General features: G+C 53.3%; 1 protein-coding gene across 1 annotated transcript; it reads left to right on the top strand.

Annotated features, from left to right (window-relative positions):
• The first annotated feature begins 2,756 nt into the window (after nt 1-2,756).
• On the top strand, nt 2,757-21,557 carry ZDHHC7 (zinc finger DHHC-type palmitoyltransferase 7). Its single transcript, XM_052655403.1, has 8 exons — nt 2,757-2,953; nt 12,778-12,863; nt 14,565-14,886; nt 16,771-16,895; nt 17,625-17,721; nt 18,161-18,242; nt 18,989-19,119; nt 19,730-21,557. The coding sequence occupies exons 3-8, from the start codon at nt 14,572-14,574 to the stop codon at nt 19,904-19,906; spliced, it is 927 nt and encodes a 308-aa protein (XP_052511363.1). The 5' UTR covers nt 2,757-2,953; nt 12,778-12,863; nt 14,565-14,571; the 3' UTR covers nt 19,907-21,557.
• The last annotated feature ends 3,731 nt before the right edge of the window (nt 21,558-25,288 follow it).

Genomic DNA, 25,288 nt, shown 5'->3' with positions numbered 1-25,288 from the left:
AAATAACCAACAAGGACATACTGTATAGGACAAGGAACTATACTCAATATTTTGTAATAATCTATAAGGGGAAAGTCTGAAAAAGAACATATACACATATATGTATAACTCAATCACTGGGCTGTATACCTGAAACTATATTGTAAATCAACCATACTTTAATATAAAAGTTTAATTTAACGTTGTTCATAGCAAATGTGTATCTTAAGCATAGCAGCCACTTGCAGTCTCGACGTTATCCAAAGACAATCATCCTTTCTTTCAGCCTATACAAAAAGAATTGTGCACAGATTGGAAGCCTACCTCTCCTTTATTCCTTGTGGAAATAAATAAGCCAGGAGATTAGGAGGGCTTCCCTGATAGCTCATCGGTAAAGAATCTGCCTGCAATACAAGAGACACAAAAGACTCTGGTTCAATCCCTGGGTCAGAAAGATCCCCTGGAGGAGGAAAGGGCAAGCCACTCCAGTATCCTTGCCTGAAAACCCCCATTGACAGAGGGCTGACAGTCCAAAGGGTCACAGAGTCAGATACAACTGAGTGAATAAGCACAGGAGACTCAATGAGGATTGACTGAATGTATGAAAGTGAAAGTCGCTTAGTCGTGTCCGACTCTTTGCAACCCCATGGACTATACAGTCCATGGAATTCTCCAGGCCAGAATACTAGAGTGGGTAGGCTTTCCCTTCTCCAGGGGATCTTCCCAACCCAGGGATCGAACCCAGGTCTCCTGCATTGCAGGCAGATTCTTACCAGCTGAGCCACAAGGAATATATAGCACCATATTAAATGCACAGGCACAGTAACAAAAATCTTAAACTTTGAAAAGTTGGAATTCAATGAGTAATGCACCTTTTACTTCCAAAAGCTTAGCTATATAAGCGTATCTGGGATCAAGAATGGTAAACTGTGAGAAGGTGGCTTGCAGACAATGAGATTTCTTTCTATCCTTCACCCTCAATTCAGTTCAGTTCATTTCAGTTGCTCAGTCGTGTGCGACTCTTCGCGACCCCATGAACTGCAGCACGCCAGGCCTCCCTGTCCATCACCATCTCCCGGAGTTCACTCAGACTCACGTCCATCGAGTCAGTGATGCCATCCAGCCATCTCATCCTCGGTCGTCCCCTTCTCCTCCTGCCCCCAAGTCCCTCCCAGCATCAGAGTCTTTTCCAATGAGTCAACTCTTCGCATGAAGTGGCCAAAGTACTGGAGCTTCAGCTTTAGCATCATTCCTTCCAAAGAAATCCCAGGGCTGATCTCCTTCAGAATGGACTGGTTGGATCTCCTTGCAGTCCAAGGGACTCTCAGGAGTCTTCTCCAACACCACAGTTCAAACTCATCAATTCTTCCGCGCTCAGCTTTCTTCACAGTCCAACTCTCACATCCATACATGACCACAGGAAAAACCATAGCCTTGACTAGACGGACCTTAGTCGGCAAACTAATGTCTCTGCTTTTGAATATACTATCTAGGTTGGTCATCACTTTTCTTCCAAGGAGTAAGCGTCTTTTAATTTCATGGCTGCAGTCACCATCCACAGTGATTTTGGAGCCCAAAAAATAAACTCTGACACTGTTTCCCTGTCTATTTCCCATGAAGTGATGGGACCAGATGCCATGATCTTCGTTTTCTGAATGTTGAGCTTTAAGCCAACTTTCTCGCTCTCCTCTTTCACTTTCATCAAGAGGCTTTTTCGTTCCTCTTCACTTTCTGCCATAAGGGTGGTGTCATCTGCATATCTGAGGTTATTAATATTTCTCCCAGCAATCTTGATTCCAGCTTGTGTTTCTTCCAGTCCAGCGTTTCTCATGATGTATTCTGCATATAGGTTAAAGAAGCAGGGTCACAATATACAGCGTTGACGTACTCCTTTTCCTATTTGAAACCAGTCTGTTATTCCATGTCCAATTCTAACTGTTACTTCCTGACCTGCATACAGATTTCTCAAGAGGCCGGTCAGGTGGTCTGGTATTCCCATCTCTCAGAATTTTCCACAGTTTATTGTGATCCACACAGTCAAAGGCTTTGGCACCCTCAGTTAGTTTTTATCAATCTTTCAAGTTAGTAGGTACTTAAAGAATTTAGCAACAAGCAATAACTGAGCGCCTACCTCCCAGCCCTGAGGAAACTGTTCCTAGTATAGGAAATACCCGGCCCCTGCCCACCCACCCCCGCCAACCACCACACACACAAACAAAGCTAACCACGTTTCTACCTTCGACAAACTTAGGACTCAGCCATCTGTAAGGGGTCGCTGGGACGCTGAGGTCCCCACGCCCCCCCAGAAGCTGTTAATCAGGAATCACGCAAACAGCGGCGCTTCCCCTTCCCCCAACTCGCTTTCCGGCCCAGGCTTCCCCGTGGCGCTTCTCCACTAACCCGTGACCGGATTTCTCATCCCCGCGCGCCGCACGCACAGCTCGCACCTCTCGCTGGCTTCACCCGCGCCGCCGCGGGCCCCTGGACACGCGGGTCCGAAAGCCTGCGGCAGCCCGTAGCCCCCATCCTTTCTCTTCCCCAGACCTCAGCTTGCACGGATCGCTTTATTTTAGAAAGCGGAACTTGAGACTAAGGAGGGCTCTCTTTCTCTGGAACAGCCAGTTTTTAGGACCCACGGCCCCAGAAACGCAGAAACCCGCCCCCGCCCCGCCCTCGCCGCCGCGGCGCGGCCGGATCTGCGCAAGCGCGGCGTCGCCGACCCCGCGCGGTTCACTTCCGGGAGCCGAGCCTCCGCGCTTCCCCGGCCTGCCTCCGTGTCTCTTGTGCCCCTGGGCGGCCGACCCCCTCCGACCGGCCCGGCGGGACCGGGCCGAGCCGCGGGGCCCGCCGTGGCCCGGCCATGAGCGCGGCCGCATGATGCGTCCCTGCCTCGGCCGCTGCAGTCGCCGACGCCGCCGTCGCCGCCGCCGATCGGGAGGAGCCGCCGCGCCGGGCGACGCCGCCCGGGCCTCGGGTGAGCGCGGTGGGCCGGGTCGGGCGGGCTGCTGGCACCCGGCTCTCCCAGCCGCTCCGGGCACCCCCGTCCGCCAGTCTCGGGCCCCTCGCTCCGTCCTGCTCCACCGGCGCGCGCCGCACCTGCGACCTTGCCGAGTGCCTCTCGGGGGCACCTCTGTGCCGGCGCTTGACTCCTTCCTCTGCCAGGTGTCTCCTTGTCACTCCTTGGTGCACCTCTCGGGGTAGGACCTGAATCGCAGCCCCAGGTTGTTGCCTGACCTTGGGCGTGACACTCAGCTCTCCCAGCCACAGTTCCCTCCTTTTGATAGCTAATAAGGGGGTTGTTGTTAGGGCCGGAAGACATAATAGCTATAAACCCTTTGTAAGCTGTAAAGAGTAGTTTATGGGCAAGCATTACAATGGGCTTGCTTAAACATCGCCTATGGCTTCTCAGATGCGCCTGTTCTTCACTCCTTTATACGTTTTTAGCTTTTCTTTTTTGTTCTTTGCCCAGCTCCCTCCTCTTCCCTTACTCTGCCCAGGATCTTTTCGGGGGTTACCTACCAGGCCACCTGGGACAGTCAGGTCAGCCTTCAGGGCAATGTTTGAATCTTGCTGCAGCCAGAATCATCACTCCTGAGGAGTCATTGCTGCTGGAACTAAGTCTCTCTTCGCTGTTGGATGGAGACACTTTATTGGCTTGTGGGTAACCGGTTTTGTGAGTGTAAGAAATGTCCATATAGCTGCTCTGTAGCTTCTTTTGCTGACTAGGTCCTGTAAAGTGCAGTCCAATCAATGCTACAGTGTTTAACGTTTGCAGTCTGCTTAGCATTTGTACTTAATGTACATAGATTTATCTATTTTACTGCTACTGTCTCAAATCTCGGTCTAGAAAGCTAGAACCCGGTCCGCCAATCTCATCCGCCAATCTCGGGCCCCTTGCTCTAGAAATCTCGGCCAACATATATTCCTTCTTAGACTATTCACTTCAAAGACAGTGAACTGAATCTTCTGATACTTTTACAACTTTAATTTTTTCAAAATCAGACCTAGTTTTTTGATACTGTCTTACAACTTTTACAAAACTGAAGGCAACTTTTAAAAGTCACCTTGTTAAATTTGCTTGTTAGTAAGTTGGGATACTTGATTACAGAGAACATCTCTGGGGATATTTGAAAAATGTGATGGAACACATGTTAAATTACATCTTTTGAACATTCTGGTAAAAATGGAAGGGTCAGAATGATGGACACTATTTGGATTGTGTACTTTCCCTAGTGAGGCTGGTAGGTTGATTTTTGAGTTGTGAGGTGGAGGAGAATGAGACTAAATGAAGGTAATTTCCTAAAGAATTCATAGAACAACAGCTGGAACTCTCTGCACACATCTCACCTCAAAGTCAAGTGAGTAGACATGTATACAGAAGTTTGTTGTTTTTTTTTTAACCAGTGACTCAGAGCCTACCTCGATTACAGTGAGTAAATTGGGAAATACTGGCATGACTAGAATGACCTCAGTGAGAAAGTACTGAAAAGAACTCTCTATAAGAACTGGCTTGAGCCAATCAAACATCTGGACGTACCTTTCCACTTTTACTGAAACTGTTCCCTGCAGGCTTGGACCCTTTGGTGACATAGTAATATCATCTTTGTTAATTTGAGGAACTGGACCGAACAGTAAGTTCACATATGAAGTTAATGCTTGGGATAAAATGAGTAGTCGTTTTCCTGATGATTCCAGACGTTCCCTGCTCCAGACCATGCTGAACAGCCCTAAGGATAGTTCTCTTGAAGCAGCTTTTTGGGGTCAGTCAGTTCAGTCGCTCAGTCGTGTCCGACTCTTTGCAGCCCCATGGACTGCAGCACATCGGGCTTCCCTGTCCATCACCAACTCCTGGAGCCTACTCAAACTCATATCCATTGCGTCTGTGATGCTATCCAAACATCTCATCCTCTGTCGTCCCCTTCTCCTCCCGCCTTCAATCTTTCCTAGCATCAGTGTCTTTTGGGGGGTATGTTTCTTTAAAGTAATATTTTATTTAATTTTTTGGCTACACCTGAGGCTTGTGAGAACTTAGTTCCCTGAATCAGGAATTGAACCCATGCTCTAAGCTCTGAAAAGCACAGTCCTAACCACTGAACTGCCAGGGAATTCCCTTAAGTAATGGTTTAATTATAAAATTAATACATACTTGTTTTGTAAGAAAAAAAAATCAAACACTGGAGCAGAGCATGAAATATAGATTCCCAAACACTTACTCTTGCTCCCTTTTGTCCCCAAAGCCAGTGTCACGTTAACAACTTGTGTGTGACCCTTCAGCTGTAGCACCCAAGAAGAGTTGAGCCACCTGCAGAGTTGGTCATCTACAAAGTCGAGAGGGAACAGTTTCACGTGTCTGTACTTTGCTCTGCCTGTTCTGGGATGGCATTTCATCAGTCACTTGCCTCTGATTTTTTTTTCTCTTTCACCCACTTCTTTGCCTCTATCTACAGACATGTTCTTGTCTCCATTACTGCTTGATTCCATTCTTGAAAACACGCCAGTAGAATTTTATTAATTGTCTGATAAAATCCAGACTCCTCATGGGGCCAAGATAATGCCTTATATTGGTACAGCACCTCACACTTTTGAAAACAACTTTGTTATCCTGCAGTGCTATGTGTGTCTTGGGTGCTTGGTAAATGTTTGGTGAATGAATGATCTTGCTGGGCAGAGTGGGAGTCTTCTACACGGAGGCGACAGCAGGAGCAGAAGCACGGGGCAGGGGGTGGGGGGTCCAAGGACACAGCAGGGCAACAGCAGGAAGGCTGGGCGAAGAGCCTGGAGAGGCCCGGGAGCCAGATTCAGTGGAGCCCTGAATGCTGTGGCCCCAAGGTTTGGCCCCTCTATCGGTTAGGATTCTGCAGAGGGACAGCCAAAGGTGAGGGAGCCTAAGCTTGGGTTGTGGGAAGGTGGGCAGGGAAAGGGCGGAGTGGTAACAGAAGCGTTAGCAGCTCCTAGGAGGAGTGACGGGGAGGAGGACTTGGGTCTCGAGGGGAAGGTGCATGGTAAACCCTGGGTGTGCGGGGAGCATTATCAGTTAATGGGAGGAGAGGCCAGCTCTGTTAGCCGCCAGTTTAGGTCGTTCTGGGAGAGGGCACAGGGCGTGTGCAGCCCCGGTAATTAGCAGGAGCAGTAAGGATAGAGAGGCTTCCAGCTTCTCTTGAGACAGGCTTTTACAGCGTTATCTTGGTTGAAATGCTTTTAATTCTTAGCGTTCTGTATTTCCAAAACTCACTCTGTTACAGAATGCATTTTCTAAAACCAAGTGCTCTCGGAGGCCATGTGTTTAATGGAAGAACATGGGCTCTGGAGTCAAAACTCCGAAGTTTTTTTTTTTTTTTTTTTCTTAAACAGACCCCCATTTGACTGACAGGCTGTGGCTGTGGTACAGGGATAAAGGTGGAGCTTTGGTATGTTGTCCATGTGCCTTCGAGGCTGCTTCGTGCAGCCTGTGCACTCCTGGTGACACACCCAGAATAAATCCTGCTACTGGGGGTCTCTCCCTCTGCCCTCCCCTTCCTAAGCTGTCCACATTACCCCACCACCACCATCTGACCCCACCCCAGGCTCCCCCTTTTGACCCTTTTCCCTATTCATGGTCCTGTGGGCTTCATTTTTGCTTTCTCATCTCACTCAACAGGTATTTGCAGAGTTCAGGGTGTGCCGGGGGTATAAGTAGAACATTCCATTGAGGTGATGACAGCGGAACAAGACAGCTGGGGTGGGAGGGAGGTGAGAGGTGAGGTCCTCAGGCCCCGGGCGGTAAGGCTGTGCAGCCACACGGGAGGCCTGGGGGTTTTGTTCTAAAAGTAGAGGCAGCCGCTGGCTGGTTTTGATAGACCGGGAGTGGCAGGGTCTGACTTCTCTCTGTTGAAACGGGCTCCAGATGCTGACTGGGGATTGGGGTTAGGGGCCGGGGAGTAGTTTGAGGTTGCGCAGAGGCCACGAGGATATAACAGTGCTGGTTCATGCAGCCCAGGTGAGGGCTCCTGAGCCTTGATCGGGCTAGGCAGGCTGGTGCAGGGTGGCTCACATCTAGGCAAGCTTTGAAAGTCAAGCCCACAGGACCTGCTCATGGGTGAAGGGTGGGGAGCTGGGGGAGAAAAGTGAAGTGAAGGGTGTGTCCTGATTTTTGACGCTGGCAACTAGATGGTGGTGCAGGTGCTGTTTATCAAGATGACAAGGTGGGATCCCAACAGTCTGGTGGGTGGAGGGGTTTCTGCTTTGAGCTGGACTGTGGTCTTGTTGAGTAACCGGTCAGACACTCAGCAGCACGTTCTTCGTTTGCGGGTTTCCCACATGCATCTTCTCTAACTTCACGGAGCTGAGCTCTTGGAGATCATTTGGAGAGCACACAGCCACCGAGGGAAGCCCAAGCCCCACCTGAGCACCCCAACACTGAGGTGTCTGCGGAGGAGAAGGGCCAGCCAGGAGTCTGGGAGTGGCTGGCGGGGAAGGCGAGGAAGCCAGAGTCGCCCCCACCTCCACCGAGAGCCTTGGCTCCTTCTGTGTTTCTCAGTTTGTCCTCTTTTGTTTTAGTATGAGAGACCTTCCGAGAGAGGTTAAGTTTACTGTTCACAGAATGGCAGATGTGGCAGCATACCGCTGAGACTTGGCTTTGGTCCGTTGTTTTTTCCCCTCAAAGGTTAATATTCCGTTCTTCAGCTTCAGTAATTTGAGAAGAAAATAGCGGTTCATATGGCATATATTATTGGTCTTGTTTGAAAGCCCGAACTAAATCTTTGATGATTGCAAATGGATGGGAAGAACACTTAAGAGCATGGTTGCAGTTGCGGTGAATGCAGCAGGCTGGGTGATCTGCACGCTCCCTTCCTCACCAGCTGCAGTGAGCAGCCTGTGTCTCATCGCCCCACCTCCCCCAGGCCTGTGCTGGCTCACTTACACCGGGCTGCAGGCGTCCTGCCCTTCTAAGCCTCCCCTGCCTCAGAGCAGCCTGTTTGCAGGGCCACGTGTGACATCTTCCCGTTATCCCCAGTGACGGCACCTCATTGGAGTTCTTAAAATTCTCCCTGGAAGCTTATTTTTTGGTCATAATTATTTCTCTTACATCATAGTAAGTTGAGAAAATAACAGGAAATCCAGAGAATAAATTTTAGACCAAATAATGGAAAATGTACCCAGGCAGATCATTAAAGAGGGTAAATCACACACACAGGTGCCCCTGCTGACCCAGCCCCAGGCCCACCTGGCTCCCGAGCCCACCCTCCAGGCCTGTGTGCGCTGCCTGCTCCAGCCGTCGCGCGCCTGCCCCCATCTGCTCCGTCCTGGCAGTCCCTCCTGGTTGCTTGCCTTCCTCCTTCCATCCAGTCATGCTTGGTCAGAGATGGCTCTCAAACATCTGTTTACCAAGCCCCAGTGTCTCCCTTTGCAGCAGAACGAAGTATGGAGTTCCAGCCGCCCTAGCGTGGCCTTTGGGTGCTTCACGGGTGGCCCCAGCCTCTGTCCCTGCCTCGCTTACGCTGGGGGTGGGGGGTGGTGCTGCAGCCCACGGTTCCCTTTCCTGCCTCGGTGCCTCTCACACCGTTGCCTTCCTAGTGGACACCTTTCTGTTCTCTGGACAGGATGAGCTGTTGTCGGCTCTCTCCGTCATCACCCTTTGCCTGTCGCTGGGGGGAAACATCGGAACACCACTTAGCAGGCTGGTTCCCATCTTGTGTGTGAGCCCTCGTGGGCCGGGGACCTGCCTGTGGTGAGCATCCTGCGAGCCTCGCGTGGAGTCCGGAGCTCGGGAGCCCGCCCCCACGTCTGAATGCAGCAGATCTCAGGGCGCCGGGTCTGCTTCTTATGCCGCCTCTGTGCCTGAGGCAGAGATCTGCTTACTACTCGTTTTTATAGGTCAGCAGTGGGTGTCTGAAGAGTAGAGAAATGCTGAGTGTAAAAGCAGGGTGTTAATGTAAACATGAACACCAGACTCTGGGGTAGAATCCCTGTTACCGCAGTAGCAACTGATCACCAAAGAATACTGCTGTCTTTTGTTTACTTGTTTTCAGTTTGTTTATGAGATGCATTTTCTGTCTATAGGCATGAGGAGAAAACATCAGGGGAAGAGATTAATAAGACACCTGCCCACAGATAGCATTAAGGGTAAAGTGAGACAGGGCCTGGCTCAGAAGGCCGTGTCTGCAGGGAGAGCACCTAGAACGCGGCTTTTACCACACCCTTCACACCTGCACACGCACCAGTGCTGGGCATTTTGTCTCTTCATTTTTTAGTTGAGGAATAATTCATGTGAAATGGGACAGTTTTAAGTGTATAATTTTTTATTTTAAAATATGTATTCGGCTGTGCTGAGTCTTCACTGCTGCATGCGGGATCTGGTTCCCTGACCAGGGACTGAACCCAGGCCCCCAGTCTTAGGAGTGGCATCCTAGCCACTGGACCACCAGGGAAGCCCCGTAACTGTCCTTTGACCGCTTGTTTTGTCCTGACAGTGCGTGTGTCTGTGTAGCCTGCTGCCCTGTCCGCGTAGGGGACTTTGCATCGAATCAGAAAGCTGCCTTGGTGTCTCCTTCCTTCCCACTTGTGGTCCAGCCCCATTCTGAGCTCTTTCAAAGTACATTAGCTTGGCTTGGTTAGACGGCCATGGAGATTGACTCCTACTGCATACATTCTTCTGTGTCTGGTTTCTTTCACTTAGCCACATGCTGCATGTATCTCACCTCCCCCCATTTTTTAGTATGATTTGTATGAGTAACCATGGTTTGTTTGTTCATCCCCTGGTGAGGGATATTTGGGTTTTCTCGTTTGGTGGGTGTGATGAACGGAGCAGCTGTGGACAGTTCTGTACGTTTTGTGTTCATACTTGTGCGTGTGTGCTCACTCAGTCGTGTCCGACTCTGCAAACCCATGGACTGTGGCCCACCAGGCTCCTCTCTCTCTGGGATTTCCCAGGCAAGAATACTGGAGTGGGTTGCCGTTTTCTTCTCCAGGGGATTGTCCTGACCTAGGAATCAAACCCGCATCTCCTGCATTGGCAGGCGGATTCTTTACCACTGAGCCACCTGGGAAGCCCAGGTCCCATTCACCTTGAGGTAAATACCTAGAAGTGGAATTTCCGAATCACAGGGTGGGTGTTGGTTTAAGTCGGAGAAAGTGCCAGACCACTTTCCAAAGTGGTTGCTGTGTTGATTACTTTTTAAAATTTATGAAAGTAACTGGGGATTTGGCCTCATTATAGAGATTCTGCTTAAGCCCGAGCCCTGGGATGCGTTGACCTGTGTTTTACAGAGTCAGTTTTCTTTTAAAACAGTGTTAACATAAGCCTATTTGAAGATACTCAGAATGAATGTGAATGAAAAGTGGAAAATATTACTAAGCATAATTAGGCATTACTGGTTCAGCATGTTATTTAGCATTTAAAGTTGCTGGCTCCTGCATAGATATTTGAGTAAAGTTACTATGTGTAAATGCCATATTTTAAAAGTCACCTCTGGGCTTCCCTGGTGACTCAGTGGGTAAAGAATCCGCCTGTCGGTGCAGGAGACACAGGTTCGATCCCTGATCTGGGACGATCCCTCATGCCGTGGAGCAGCTAAGCCCGAGCAGCACCACTCCTGAGCCTGAGCTCTGGAGCTGGGGAGCCGCAACTGCTGAGGCCCCCATGCTGTAGAGCCTGTGTCCCGCAACTGGAGAGGCCGCAGCAATGAGAACCCCGCACCCCCAACTAGAGGGTACCCCCTGCTCTCCGCAACCAGAGCAAAACCTGCCCAGCGCTGAAGGCCCAGCACAGTGAAAAATACACACATAGAATTATAAAATAGATGCAGTTATCAAAAAGAAAGTCACCTACTTTAGTCTAAGCAGCTTGTTCACGGCCACATTTGTAACTAAAAGAGTTCTGAAAGGACTGAGAGTTACAGGTACACCAGAGAACCTTGGTGTGCGCGCCACCGCTGGCCGTGGGCAGGAGGTTGTCCAGCTCAGTGTGGAGGGCAAGCAGGGGAGCCTGACATCAGAGCCAGCGCGGTGGAAGGGGGCGTGCGTGGCCAGGAAGCGGCAAGCAGCCCCCGGTTCCTGGGGGCCCAGAGCCCGTTCTGTGGAGACCGCCAGGGGAGCTCAGCCTGCCTGCTCCTCAGTCCCACCAGTGCCCTGTCGCCTCACCGTCCTCGCCAGCCCTCTGGCATCTTAAGTCAGGGGTCTGGGTTTCAGACAACAGACACCAGCCAAGGGTTTGCCCAGCAGAGCAGGGTTTTGTTGGTAGGACACTGGATGCAAATGGAGCAGACCGGCCCTGAGGCGCCAGGGCTGGTGCGGCAGTGGAGCTCTGCCAGGGAAGGACGTCTCGTTGGGGGCTGCCTTTGCCAGGCATCCCGTTGTTGGAAGTTTGTCCTCTGATTCCTTTTCTCTCCTATGGTCTTTTTTTTTTTTTCCCCCAGTTTGTTTTTAGTTGATTTACAATTTTGTGTCAGTCTCCGGTGTACAGCAAAGTGATTCAATTATTATATATATGTGCGTGCACGTGTGTGTATTCTTTTCCATATTCTTTGCCATTATTAGTCTTAGAAGGTATCAAATGCGGTTCCCTGTGCTATACAGCAGGTCCTTGTTGCTTTTCTAGTTTCTATGTGGTGGCATATATATCAGAGAAGGCAGTGGCACCCCACTCCAGCACTCTTGCCTGGAAAATCCCGTGGATGGAGGAGCCTGGTAGGCTGCAGTCCATGGGGTTGCAAAGAGTCGGACATGACTGAGTGAATTCACTTTCACTTTCCTCCATAGGAGAAGGAAATGGCAACCCTCTCCAGTGTTCTTGCCTGGAGAATCCCAGGGACGGGGGAGCCTTGTGGGCTGCCGTCTATGGGGTCGCACAGGGTCCGACACGACTGAAGCGACTTAGCAGCAGCAGCATGTATCTTAATCTCAAACTCCTAATTTTTTTTCCTTGGCTCTTTTTTGTTTAGTTCTCCTTTCTGGGAGGCGTCCCACTCTCTCTTCCAATCCTGTTTTTAAGATTTTAAAATTCTCTCCTGTTTTTATTTTTAAGTAAGTAGGAAGTTCTCAGAATGTTCCTCTTTGTCTCACAAATGCAGCCTCTCATCTCTTCGGTTTTCTTTCCTGTGCATTATACCTGCTCTCACTCCTGTTTCCCTCTGGTTTCTTTCTGGGGCTCTGTCTCTCAAGAGACCTGGTCGGGGCTTTCTCCAAAATAACTGACTGTTGGCTGTTCGCTCACATTTAAGCCTGAGATCTGCCAGGCGCGTGGCAGGGGCCGTGTCGGTGGTCAGCTGTCCTCTGGCAGCCCTGCTCCTGGGGAAGCCTGGCAGCAGTCTGATCTCTCTGGGGGAGTGCCCCAACCTTGTGCTGTCGGTCGGCTTTTCTTTTGGGGCCAGATGAGTGCTTCCAGGAAGGCAGGGTCCCTTCGCCCACCTGCCGGTGCCCAGTGGGAGACACCCCTCCCCGTCCCACCTGCCCCCTCGCGCACTGTGCCCCTTCCCCAGACCCCTTCCCCAGGGGCCCTGGTGCACCTCTCCCCTCTCACTCTTGTCTTTGCTGCAATTCCTTGGCTGTGGCTGGTAACAGGCTGGTTACCTGTTGAAATGCAGGTTGACTAGATTTGGTCTGGATTATCCCCAAGGCTCTTTCTCAAGGGATTTTGGCTTACAGGTTTAATTTAAAACCGGGGCTAAAGTAACAGGGGGGTAAAATGGACAGGTTTATAATTTTCAGGATTCTGTCAATTTACTAGTAATGAAAACCTACAGGAGTCATGATTTCATAGTTAAAGATAGTTCTGAATGCCAGAACAAGCAACTTTTCTAATTAGATTTTATTATCTTTCAGATCCTGTCACATAGGACAGTATGCACCTTAAGATCCTGAAGAAAAGGCATAAAATGTTCAAGTAATGTCTAGTAATAATTGGTGAGGTAAGTGTCTCCTCAGGTATATAATCACTGTTTCCTCTCTAATTGCTCACGCTAACTTGTACCCTGTTGATGGTTAATGGTCACCTCCTGTCAATGATTTGCTGACCACCTACTCTAAGAGGAGAGTGTGTCCTGGAGCAAGATCCCAATTATTAGCAGGAGTTACAAGATGAGGGTAGGCCTCCTAGCTACATGACTGGAAAGGTTTTGCTTCGATGGCTGTCCCTGAAACAGTGGAGATGTGCAGTGTTGCTCCTGGTGTTCTGGGAAGCGAGGCTTGATTTAACACGAGGAGAAACAGGTTCACGGGGTGTAGACAAAAGCCCGTTAAACTAGCCATGAAAATACAGAACCAATGACGTGACATCTGCTTGACTGTCGGCCAACACACCGTGCCTTCGGGTCTCTCTCAGGCAACCTGAACACAGAGCATTCCGTGGGAGACGGTGTGGAGTGAGGCTGCGCCCTCGCTCTGGGGTCGCGTCGCCAGTTGCTGTGCCCTTTGCTCTCACATTCCCAGTGTCTGTAGCTGAGTGAGTGTGAGGGAGCAGTTTCTTCATTTCCTCCCCTCCTTTCCTGCTGCACTGATGCGGCGTAGGTGCTGTGACTCAGCAGAAGGCGCCTGTCTTGATCACAGAGAGCCCAGTGTGTGTGGCCCAGCCTCCCCACGTTCGTGGACTGCTTTCTTGAAAATCTTGAAGTAACTGTGGGCTGTCAGACTATCTGATGGGTGGGTTTGGCAAGTCTGGCTCTAAGGCACACAGCAGGACCCTAATGTGCTTCTGGGGCGATCCCAGCCCACCCCTCCAGCTCCCCTGGGTTGGCGTGTGCACGCTCTTCCTCACAGTCAGAGCTGCCACCTGTGCCCCTCTCTCTGGACCAGACAGCCGGACTCTGACAAAAGGCTCCTCCATCTCTGGACGCACGGCCCTGCGCCCTGCCCAGCACCCAGGTGCCATGTCTCATGGCCTGCGTCCTGCCTGAGGAGCAGCCACGCAGCAGAGGGAGTCTGGCCAGAGGGCTTTCTCAGCCTTGGTGGGCTTGTAGGACCCACTGGGAAGCTGTGTGGCGATCACCAGGCCACCAGATTTGAGAGAGGGACCAGCTTCACACTGTTGCATCTGGTTGTAAATGAGATGAGAGGGGATTATGGGGTAAAGCAGCAGCAGAATGTTTACGAGGAAAAGTGCAAGTTTGTCTTTAGTTTTTGGCCCTACATGTTCTCACCTCTCAGATAATTTCCCAGTTAATGTGGGAGGGTTGTCAAAAGAACAGACCAGTGAGTGAGGGAAACCGTTGAAAGAATGAGAGAGGAAGGGCATTCTAGGAACAGCATAAAGGAAAGATGGAGATTAAAATGGGAGCCTGGCTCAAAAACATGCTCACCCATCGTCAGAGAGTTAGAACTCGGGGGAAGGGAGGGCACACGCTGAGCGAGATGGACAACCGTCGGGCGAGAACCCTGAGCTCCGCATCGGGGGCCACAGTGGGCATGAGCAGCAGGAGTCTCCTGTCCACCAGCCTCCCTGCCGCTGACCTGCGTGGGCTCCGGGTGCTGCGTGGGCAGCAGGGTGCCCAGGCCTCACCCTTGGGCTCGGAGCCTGGGCCCCGCAGTGTGCGTCTGGCCCTCACCCTGTGTCGTCCCGCTGAGGCGTGGCTGGGCAGCTGCCGTGACCGTGTGCCCCTCGCACCTTCCCACAGGGAAAGCATGCCGTCCTCAGGACACCGGCTGCGGGACGTCGAGCACCACCCTCTGCTGACCGGGGATGACAGCTACGACTCTGCGGCCTCCTCTCCCGCTGAGGCCGACGCGGCTGACAGGGTATGGTTCATCCGTGACGGCTGCGGCATGACCTGCGCCGTGCTGACCTGGCTGCTGGTCCTGTATGCGGACTTCGTGGTCACGTTCGTCATGCTGCTGCCCTCCAAGGACTTCTGGTACTCCGTGGTCAACGGGGTGGTCTTCAACTGCCTGGCGGTGCTCGCCCTGTCGTCTCACCTGCGGACCATGCTCACCGACCCCGTGAGTGCCTGCCCTCGGTGGGCTTTCCTGTCGGGTCCAGGCTGGGGAGACACTAGTGGCTGTGGCTGGAGGGCCTCGCACTCCCGTGGCCTTGGGGTTTGAGCTCTCGGGCACAGGCTGGCGGCCTGGTCCGCAGCGTCCCTGGAGCACACACAGCATCCGGATGGAAGTGCTATTGGGGTGTATTTAGGGAGTGCAGATTAGAGGCCGGGCGCCAGGAGAGGCTGCAGGGAAGCTGTCAGGAGGACTGCCCAGGGGAGCACCCAGGCTGCGCTGGGATAGGACGTGGGGCTGGGGACCATGGTTCTGGGAAGACACCAATGAAAAGACACACCCTGCAAATGGCTGGAATGCGAACGTGAGCTTGAGGAACATGCCTCAGGTACCCAGGAGGTTTCTTTGGTGGGGTGAAGAGGGGCCCAACTGGTGTGGAGGAAGCAGGTGCTCCTGCTGTGTGTCTTGGCAAGACCCGGGCCTAGGGGACCCAGCTGGCCCTTCTGCTTCACGCTTGGCCTGGGAGAGCATGTCTCCAGCAACAGAATCAAGTGTAGGTCACCAATTGCAGGGACCTGGGGGAGTCATCGGGCAGCCCCGAGGGGGACCAAGGCAGCTGCCCAGGGCTCTGAGCCGCAAAAAGGACCAGAAAATGCATTTATTTCCTTGCCATCTGGTCACCACGGGTTGCCTAATGAGCGCTGTTAAGTGGGTGGGGGGTGGGGGTCGCGCGCTTACTGTGGAGCAGCGAGTGCGTGTCCGTGAGAACTAAGGTGCGGCGCTCCTAAACCTGGTCCCTTTCTTCTTACGGGACCTGGGGCCCTGCCCCCATCACTTCCTTCTGGTGATAGGGCGGCCTGCCCGGCTCTTGGGTGCCTTGGAGCCCAGTGGTCCTCGGTCTTCACATGCACGTGCTGGGCTTTGCAGACGTGGTGTCGGCCCTGCCACGCAGAGTTGGGCTCGGCCCCTGCGTCCCCGGCAGCGGGCTCTGACTGTCTTCACTCCTGCTGACAGCGGTGCCCTGCCGTCTCCCCCACCCTTCCTGTCCTCACACGCTTGGTCTCCCCTCCCTAGTAGGGCTCCTTCTCTAGAAACACGTATTTCTGTGTGAAGGACAAGCCCCCATGGGGCACAGAAACGAGACCCAGGTTTATTCCCAGTCCACACAGCCATGGCGTCCAGAATGATCTCCCAGACATGATTTTCACTGCCTGTGTCCACTGCCCAGACAGCAAACCCTCCGCCCTGCAGCCTGTGGCCCATGGCTACCCAGCACACAGGGCTCCCTGGCCCTCTGCAGCTCGCCGTGCTGGTGGCTCGCGTGGACACCCTGTGAGAGCCCCGCTGCCACTCCCACCCCTGGGGCCAGACACAGGGCGTCAGGGGCCCAGGGCCACACTCCCCAGGCTAGTCTGTGATAGGTCTGCAGGGAAGCATTATGCAACTTTAAAACATGAGATAAAGTCCTTTTTCAGACTGTTTTGTTCAGCCACCCCCTGTGCAGCTGATAGGAAACCTGTGGGTGTGCTTATCAGGGGTACCCTGCCCAGGAGTGTGGACAGAACTGGCTGCCCAGGGTGGAGGGGGAGTGGCTGAGCAAACACAGCCAGCCTCTGGCGTGTCCTGCATGAAGTTGGAAAAATCCAGGTGACTCGCCAAATTATGAAGGATAATGTGCTATTTGAGTTCATTTTATAGCTTGTTTTCTTTTTCATGAAAACAAAACTTCTGGTCCTATGTTATGTGAGTGATAGCCATTTTTCACAGTGATATATGTGGCAACAACAGCTTTATGAATAACACCTAAGACTAATTCCTAAATTTACTGGGTTTTTTTTTTTCTTAAAAGTTCGTTCCTCCCAGCTAAAATACATTGTTACTATACCGTAGGGGGCGGTCCCCAAAGGAAACGCTACGAAAGAGTACATGGAGAGCCTGCAGCTGAAGCCCGGAGAGGTCATCTACAAGTGTCCCAAGTGCTGCTGCGTCAAGCCTGAGCGCGCCCACCACTGCAGGCACGGCGGCTCTGCCCTGGGGGGCGGGGGACCCCAGCGCCCACCGCTGCAGGCACGGCGGCTCTGCCCTGGGGGGCGGGGGACCCCAGCGCCCACCGCTGCAGGCACGGCGGCTCTGCCCTGGGGGGCGGGGGACCCCAGCGCCCACCGCTGCAGGCACGGCGGCTCTGCCCTGGGGGGCGGGGGACCCCAGCGCCCACCGCTGCAGGCACGGCGGCTCTGCCCTGGGGGGCGGGGGACCCCAGCGCCCACCGCTGCAGGCACGGCGGCTCTGCCCTGGGGGGCGGGGGACCCCAGCGCCCACCGCTGCAGGCACGGCGGCTCTGCCCTGGGGGGCGGGGGACCCCAGCGCCCACCGCTGCAGGCACGGCGGCTCTGCCCTGGGGGGCGGGGGACCCCAGCGCCCACCGCTGCAGGCACGGCGGCTCTGCCCTGGGGGGCGGGGAACCCCAATACCCACCACTGCAGGCTCAGGGGCGCGGGCCCCTGGGCGGGCGGGGGCTGAGTGCCCACTGCTGACGGCGGGGAACCCAAATACCCACCACTGGAAGGACCCCCATCCTTAGGGCAGCCTGAGCAACACCCCACCGGGACCACTTCGAAAGGACATCTGGAGCACCCACCTTCCCTGGGGCAGGATCCCCCGGGTGGCCTCTTAGCAGAGCTGTTTTCAGTGGGTGGTGTTTCCTCAGAGCACGGAATAGTGAAAATCTAACTTCTCCTTTTCAGCATTTGCAAAAGATGTATTCGGAAAATGGACCATCACTGTCCGTGGGTGAACAACTGTGTCGGAGAAAAGAATCAGAGATTTTTTGTGCTCTTCACTGTGAGTAAAGAGACTACTCATGTAGTGACTTGTGTTGAGTCTTAATTCTTGATATACTGTCTTACCTGGAGTGAGTGGTTATTCTGGCATCACACCTGCAGCCCCTTCTCTGGGGTTCAAATTACAGCTGTGTTGTCACTGGCGGAGAGGCACCCAGCAGAAGAGCGTGTGTTGCCTGTTGCTCTAAGTGTTCGCTGTGATTTAACTTTCTCCTGGATACCTTGACCCACTGTTGTCACTAAAATGTGTTTCCCCGCAGTGTATTAGTCTGCGAGATTACTGTCCTTGGTCCTGAGTGGCCCCGGGGAGGCATGTCACCTGCTCCCCCTCACTGCTACTGCCCACCTCCCACACCTTCACTGAGCCTGGGACAGAGCAGTGGGCTCGTGAGTCCACACCCTCGGGTCCTGGCGCCGTGCTGACCGGTGTCTCCCTGCAGATGTACATCGCCCTGGCATCCGTGCACGCGCTGGTCCTCTGCGGGCTGCAGTTCATCGCCTGCGTCCGAGGACAGTGGACAGGTAGGCCTGGGGGGTGGCTTCTCTTGCTCGTGCCGCAGTAGGGGGAGAGGGAGGAAGGGGCCTCCAGTTTCAGAGGAAGTCCTCACAGTTGTTTTAGAAATTAATGGAGAATTTTAAGAGGAGAATATGGGAAAGTTCTCACACTGCTGTTTAGCTAGTACGATGAAGACACACACACACACACACACACACGGGTCTACACACATACACACACACACACACACACACGGGTCTTCCTGTCAGCTAACAGTTTCTGCTGAGTACCATTCGTATCCTGCAGACCTTTGAGACTGGGCCAAAATTCGTGTTGTCCCCACAGGCCTGGCGTGTGCTCTAGCCACTGGACAGGCATCATTCAGGGCCATCGGATGAGGCAGGATGAGCCGTGCAGCATGGACTCGTGTGTGCGTCCTGTTCACAAGTGTAGGCACAGGCAACTCCCATCTTTTCTGGCTTTAGTTGTGTTTTAATACACAGTTCAGTACATGAATACAGTCTCAACAGAAACCTGGGGAGATACAGGGTATTTCAGATCTGCCGATCAGGCCGTGGTGGTGTGAATGTTGGCCTGGTAGGGCCACCCTCTGCCCCGGGTGGACAGCAGGTGCGCCTGTGAATGAAACGCGCTCGCTTCTCTGTGGACAGTGGCGCAGAGGGGCCCTTCCGCGCGCTGGACCCACGCCTGAGGCTCGGGACGTGGGGGGTGCTCTGCCGTGCCGTCACAGCCAGCCCCCTCTCGTTCGCAGAGTGCAGTGACTTCTCCCCTCCTGTCACTGTCATCCTGTTAATCTTCCTGTGCCTTGAGGGTCTGCTGTTTTTCACTTTCACCGCGGTGATGTTCGGCACCCAGATCCACTCCATATGCAATGACGAGACGGTATGCCCCTCCTCCGCTGGGTGTGTTTGGCCTCAGTGCACCGGAGTGGGTGGGCAGTGGACGCAAGGGCCTGGTGTTCCCCAGGACATGGGCGGGGTAGCCCCGGTGCACCGTGACAGCATCACTGCCTGTGTCCCTCTCCCCGGGCACAGCTCAGGGCTCAAAGGTCCCTTTGATTTGAAAGTCAACAGAGCCAGGCAGGTGGAGCCAGCAAACGCCCCGTTTCTCGGAGACCCTGCCCTCGGCAGCTGAGTGAATCGCAGAGACTGGATTGCCTTCCTGCCTTTCAGTTGAAGGCCTCGAGCAGGCACTTTGACACGTTTGTAAGACCCGGAAAGAAAATCGGCACCTGGCCCGGAGGCCTGGCCCCCCTCGCGGCCCTGGGGCTGCCTGAGCTTTGCACCCGCCTGGAGGCCGCTGCCCAGCTGTGTCTGACATGGTCTGGCCAGCGGCTGCAGCCCGGCCGTGTGCACAGGGGCCCGCAAGACTGGGACCAGGACGTGTGGTTCGGGTGGTGCCTCCCCCGTGGTGACCGCTCACCTGCCCTCCCTGCTCCTGCCTGCCCAGGGTTTTCCTGGTGCTGCCGCCCACGTGCTTTTCTTCCTCCCAGGAGATCGAGAGGCTGAAGAGCGAGAAGCCGACCTGGGAGCGGCGGCTGCGGTGGGAAGGGATGAAGTCCGTCTTTGGAGGCCCCCCCTCGCTGCTCTGGATGAACCCCTTCGTCGGCTTCCGGTTCAGGCGACTACAGACGAGACCCAGGAAAGGGGCCCCGGAGTTCTCAGTGTGAGGCCTTCTCGTCACTCCAGAACTTGTCCATGGACTTAATTTATCTGGGGTTGGAAAGGGTATCAACAGCTCCCCTGTGACCCCGAGGGCGAGTGGCCCAGCGGCCTGCAGCGAGCGGGACTTCACACATTCACGGTCACAGACGGCAGGTTCCCCATGAGTGATGTCACTGTCCAGTAATGGAGGGATATGGCTGCACGGAGGAGCCAGATGTCATTCTCTCCCTGCACAGTCAGGAGTCTGTTAACACGCTCAGCGTTTGTTACACGGGTTGTTAGAATCCTATGTGCCGAGCTGCTTTCCTCAGTCATGAAGAAAAGCCAGTCCAGTGGACAGAAACGCCACGGTCAGTGGCCCTGGGACTCTTCGGGCCCCCTCGGTCCAGGAGGGGTCTGGACGCAGGAGCCCGTGGGGGCTACGGGAGCAGCAGGGCCCTACGCTCGCTCCTGGCCTGGGGCTGGTGGGCCCTGACCCCATGACCAAGTCCTCGCGTGTCAGTGTGTGTGCGTGCACGTGTGTTTTAAAGTGGGCCGTGTTGTTCAGGCAACGTATCATGGGGGTGTGCTGCAAACAAGCTATTTTTTAGAAACCAATGTTTCAGGGAAGAGGGGCGAGCTGTGCGGGGTCCCCTCCCGTGGGGCTTACATGAATGTATTGCATACTGGAGAGTATCGAGATCCAAAGAACAGTCGTTCCTGTGTGGTCCTCTGTTGCCCTCCCTCCTGTTCTCAGTTTATTTTAGCAATCTGGAGTGCGTGACAGGGCTTTGGAACCGCACTGTGTGGTTCCGGCCAGATCAGCGGCGTATGCTGGCCCCTCTGTGGCCCCGGGCTTGCGCAGCTGACCCTGCGGGAGGCGGACGAAGCCCTGAGAAGGGGAGGGGACCTGGAGGCAGGAGCCCTGTGGACCTGGCCTGCAGACAGTATCCAGGATGGCAACAACTGGTTTGATTTTTTAAATTCGTACCTTTTTTGGGTATCATTTTGTTTGTTTCTCTACCCACGTCACAAGTGATAAAATAGGACCCTTGGTGCAGAGCTTAAAATTATGCCAGAAAGCAAACAGCTCCCCAACCCTGGGGATTCGCCTTAAACTTGCCTGGTCTGTCCATGTTTTATGGGATTCCACCATCTCTGACACAGTCTGGGGTCCCAAGCCCCCTTCCATGCTGAGAAGAGTGGGCGTCTCCCGCCTGGTCTCCACGCCTTCCTGCTCACCCATAAGCCATTTTGCTTTTGTTTGAATTAACCCATCCTCTATCCTGATCAGGGCTGGCGCAGAACCACAGAGGGCCTACCCTGACAACAGACGTAGCCGAGGGGAACGGGGTGGAGGGCGGAGGTGAGGTGGCTCGGTCACTGCAGAAAAGGGCTGGGGGGGCTGAGGTACAGCCGAGGACAAACAGGAGACAGGAGTTCCCGAGATTGTTCTGCACACTCATTTGCACATCTGTCATTGGGGTTGGATGTGTGTACTGAGCTTCAATGTGAGGCTTTTAATATGTATATCCTGGTTATCAATAAAATTATCGAAGTGGTTGAATCCTGTGAGACTTGGCAAATATGTGCAAATCAAGTATACTTGACTTTTCAACCTCTTCTTTCAATGTAACTTTTGTAAGAAATAAAGTCACCAACTGACGTTGTCCAGCAGTCTGTCCAGTGGCCAGTTCTTGGTGGGTTGTGGGCGTGATTCCGTGCTCAGCTTTGCCTCAGCTCATGGACACCACACCCAGGCCAGTGTCCAGAGCCCCTTCAGTGCCTGAGACGTGTGACTTAGCACCAAGGTCGCGCTCACACAGGTCGCCATTTCCACATTTTTCATTTTACTCTCAGTTGATGCACCTCATCTCACTTAGCTTTGCCCTAAAGCTTCCTTAATTTTTTAGTGTGCTTGGAAATAAAAACAGTTTTTAAAGTCCCTTAAGTGCTTGCTGGGATTCACCAGTGAAGCCATCTATTCCTGGACTTGTTGGGAGGTTTTTGATCATTGACTCCAATCTCCACATTAGTTATAGCTCTGTGCAGACTTGATAAAACTAGAAATGAAAGACTATGCATTATAACTGATGCCAGAGGAAGATCACAAGAGACCACAGTGAGCAACTATGGCCAGCAAGCTGGATAACTAGAAGAGGGAGGTCGATTCCCAGGATCAGAAACCTACTGAGACTGAGTCGCGAAGAAACAGCATCCCCTAGAAGGCGCCAGCTGAGATGGATGCCACGGTGTGTTTGGGGAAGTGTGGCCAGTCATCACTGTTCTGGGGGACGCAGAGGCAAGTGTCAGCGGCACATACTTTGTTTTGAGGAATTTGTGGGGGCAACTTGAGACAGATCGCTAAAGAAGCAATGTTCAAATGAAGCGTCTGGGGTTTAATTTTGCTTCTTCTGTTGCATCTCGTTCTGTCGCCCTTGAGGACGTCGTGTGGAACAAGTCAGGAAAGGAGATGAGAGCAGCGCCTGGCTGCTGTTGGGTCTGGTGAGGCCGCGCAGGGCGGGTGGCCCTTGCAGGTCTGCCATCTTGGAACAGCTCTGCTACTTCCCCCACCCTGGCCAGCCCAAAGGGAGTCACCCTGCTTGGAGGCCAGCGGCAGGTCTGTCTGAAGGCCTGGAGGCATCATCGGATCACCAGGTGCTGCTGGGCCCACTCTGAAGGGGACGTGGCCCTCCGGGTGCAGAAGCTCTGACTCGCTCGCAACACAGGCGCAGCAACCCTGAAGGCCTCTCCCTGACAGGCCCGGCATGGCACGGCCAAGCTCCACACGCCATCCAGCCACAGGTCCACCAGGAAACTCAGACTTACAGGCAGCAACCAGTCCTCCAACACACCAGTACCATCCCCAGGCTGGGAGAACTTGAGTTCCAAGAAAAGCCCCAAGTACATAGATAAATAATGGTGATGATCACCAAGATGTGATTTTTACATTTCCAGTTTCCAAAGTGTCTTCCTCTGTGCCCAGATCACATGTTCCCTATGACCTCCCAGGCTGGTAACAGTGCACCCATTTTATAGCCCAGCAGACTTTCATCAAGTTTCTCACAGTGGGGGAGAGAGGAGCGAGTCCACACGGACATTTAGAATAAACGCACTTTCTTCTAACCTAGATCCGTCTCCGCTTTTACTTCTTAAAAGACTGAGTTCAGGGACTTTCCAGTGGCTAAGACTCCGCGCTCCCAATGCAGGGGCTCAGGTTCGATCCCTGGTCAGGAAACCAGACCCCGCATGCCGCATCCACAACTGAAGATTTCTACGTGCCACAGCTCAGATCCGGCACAGCCAAACACATACAGGGATCTAAGAATTTTTAAAGCACTGAGTTTGAAAACAGTAATAGTAATAACTTCTTGAATAACAAGGAACCGAAAACAATAAATTAAACCTTCACTGATCCCAGGTAGCACAGGGCTGGGGACAATGCTGAAAGCAAAGGAGGGTCAGTCCTCAGCCTGGCGTTGGCATCGCGTCCACCAGAGGGCGCCATTGGACAGCAAATGCACCCACACTGCACGCTGCTGAGGCCACAGAAAAATTCCCGCACCGTTGTCTCATCCAGCTTGCCAGTCCACAAATATTTACTGAATACCTACTATGTGCCGGCAAGGCCTCTGCCCTCAGTAAACACAAACACAAGAAACTGAATGTGTAATTATATACTGTGATTCATGCTAAAAAACAGCAGCAGGGAGAGGGAGCATTAGTGTCAGTGTGATGGAGAGTGAGGATTCGGGGAAGGGCTGGGGCAGGGAAAGGTGTGGTGCTCAACTCTGAATTGGAGCTGGTTAAAATCGGAGAACTCGGGATGGAAGAGCCAGTGAAAGTCACATGTCAGCCTGCTGGGCTCAGGGGAGAGGCTGAGGAGTTAACACGTGCGCAGACACCGAGGTCATCCGCCGGGTGGAGTGGAGGTTCACCTGAAGCAGATTTCTTAGACACAGGCCAACCACCTTCCCCAAAGTCCAGGAGTGAAGCTCTGAAGATAAGGACTTCAGAGACATTTCCTTGTTGGGTGGGTTGTTAGGGCCTCGGTGGGAGCAGGGTTGGCCTCTGCTGTGGGAAGCTGGCCCAGCGTGGTGCAGGGGTGGGGGGTTAAGTGGCTGGGAGGGGTCTGCACATGGCCTTTCTCTGGCCTCGGCCTGGGTGATAGTCTGCATCTGGGTACCAGAGGAGAGTTGCTCACTGGGTGGCTTCGCAGGCTGGCTGGCACACATGGGGTTCCGTGTCCCAGAAAGCTCAGTGACCAAGCAGCCTCCGTGAGGGTTACTTTGTGGGCAGACCTGGCTTCAGCCTGCGTGGCTGTGAGACATGGTTGAAAGAGGCAGATATGCCACACTGTCCATCCCTGCCACCTCCCAACTGTGTGACCTGAGGCCAGTGCCTCCACCTTTCTGGCCTGTTTCTCATCTTTACAACGCTGCAACACCACTTCCTGCCTCGTGCAGCCTTTGGGAGGGTTAGAAAGGAGGGGCCACAGAGGGCTGGCCAGGAGGGCTGGCGCACAGCAGGCACTCCAGAAATGGGCTGATGCTGACGGGCCATCCACTGGAGGGCTCTGCAGCCACGCAGGACCTCAAGCCAGACCTGGTGTGCAGGGGGCAGTCAGATTCTTCGTCCATCTTGCTTGCCCTTTCTTGGTTTATTTGGACTAACATGGAGTCCTCAGTTAAGATCTTGCAAGATTTTTTTTTTTTAACCAAATAAAAACATAACCAACTAAACAAAACCAAGTCCATTTATAACAAAGTCCCACCAGGGCAAACATTTGCAATCTCCCCAGAAAGCATTTTATCCATGGCAGGGAGGCCTGTGGAATTTTAAGAGGCTGCAGCTCGTGTCTTTGAAAACCACCAGCGACTTCGTGTTTGTCTAGGACTCTCTCCCCGCGGAGTACTTTTCCATATGCCCTCATTTCCCAGCAGAGCCTGAGGCCTGTGGGCAGCCAGTAAGGCGCTCTGCACTCAGAGTGATGCCATGGGGCAGAGGCTGCAGGCTGGTGGCCGTGACCTGGATCCAGCCCCCACGGGTGGCTCAGATACCACGGTCAGTTGCTAACATCTGCAAATCAGGAGATTTCACCTAGAAATGCAGATTCACGGCTGCTCGGGCCCCATTCTTCCTGGCCAGGTGCCTGGTGCCAGGGCAGCTGTCCCCACACACACAATCGTCAGGACAGCATTTGAATTCTTTTCAAAGGATTTATGGGGGCAAAATTCACATAAAATTGACCATTTTAAGGCATAACCCTCCCAGACTTCAGACAATCCTATAAAGCTACGGTCATCAAAATAGCATGGTATTGGCACAAAAACAGACATATGGATCAATGGAACACAACAGAGAGCCCATAAATAAACCCACACACCTAAGGTCAATTAATCTTTGAC

The sequence above is a fragment of the Budorcas taxicolor genome, chromosome 18, assembly GCF_023091745.1.
Source record: "Budorcas taxicolor isolate Tak-1 chromosome 18, Takin1.1, whole genome shotgun sequence".
NCBI lineage: Eukaryota > Metazoa > Chordata > Mammalia > Artiodactyla > Bovidae > Budorcas > Budorcas taxicolor.
The sequence above is the reverse complement of the archived record's forward strand: the minus strand, read 5'-3'. Positions and strand labels throughout refer to the sequence as shown.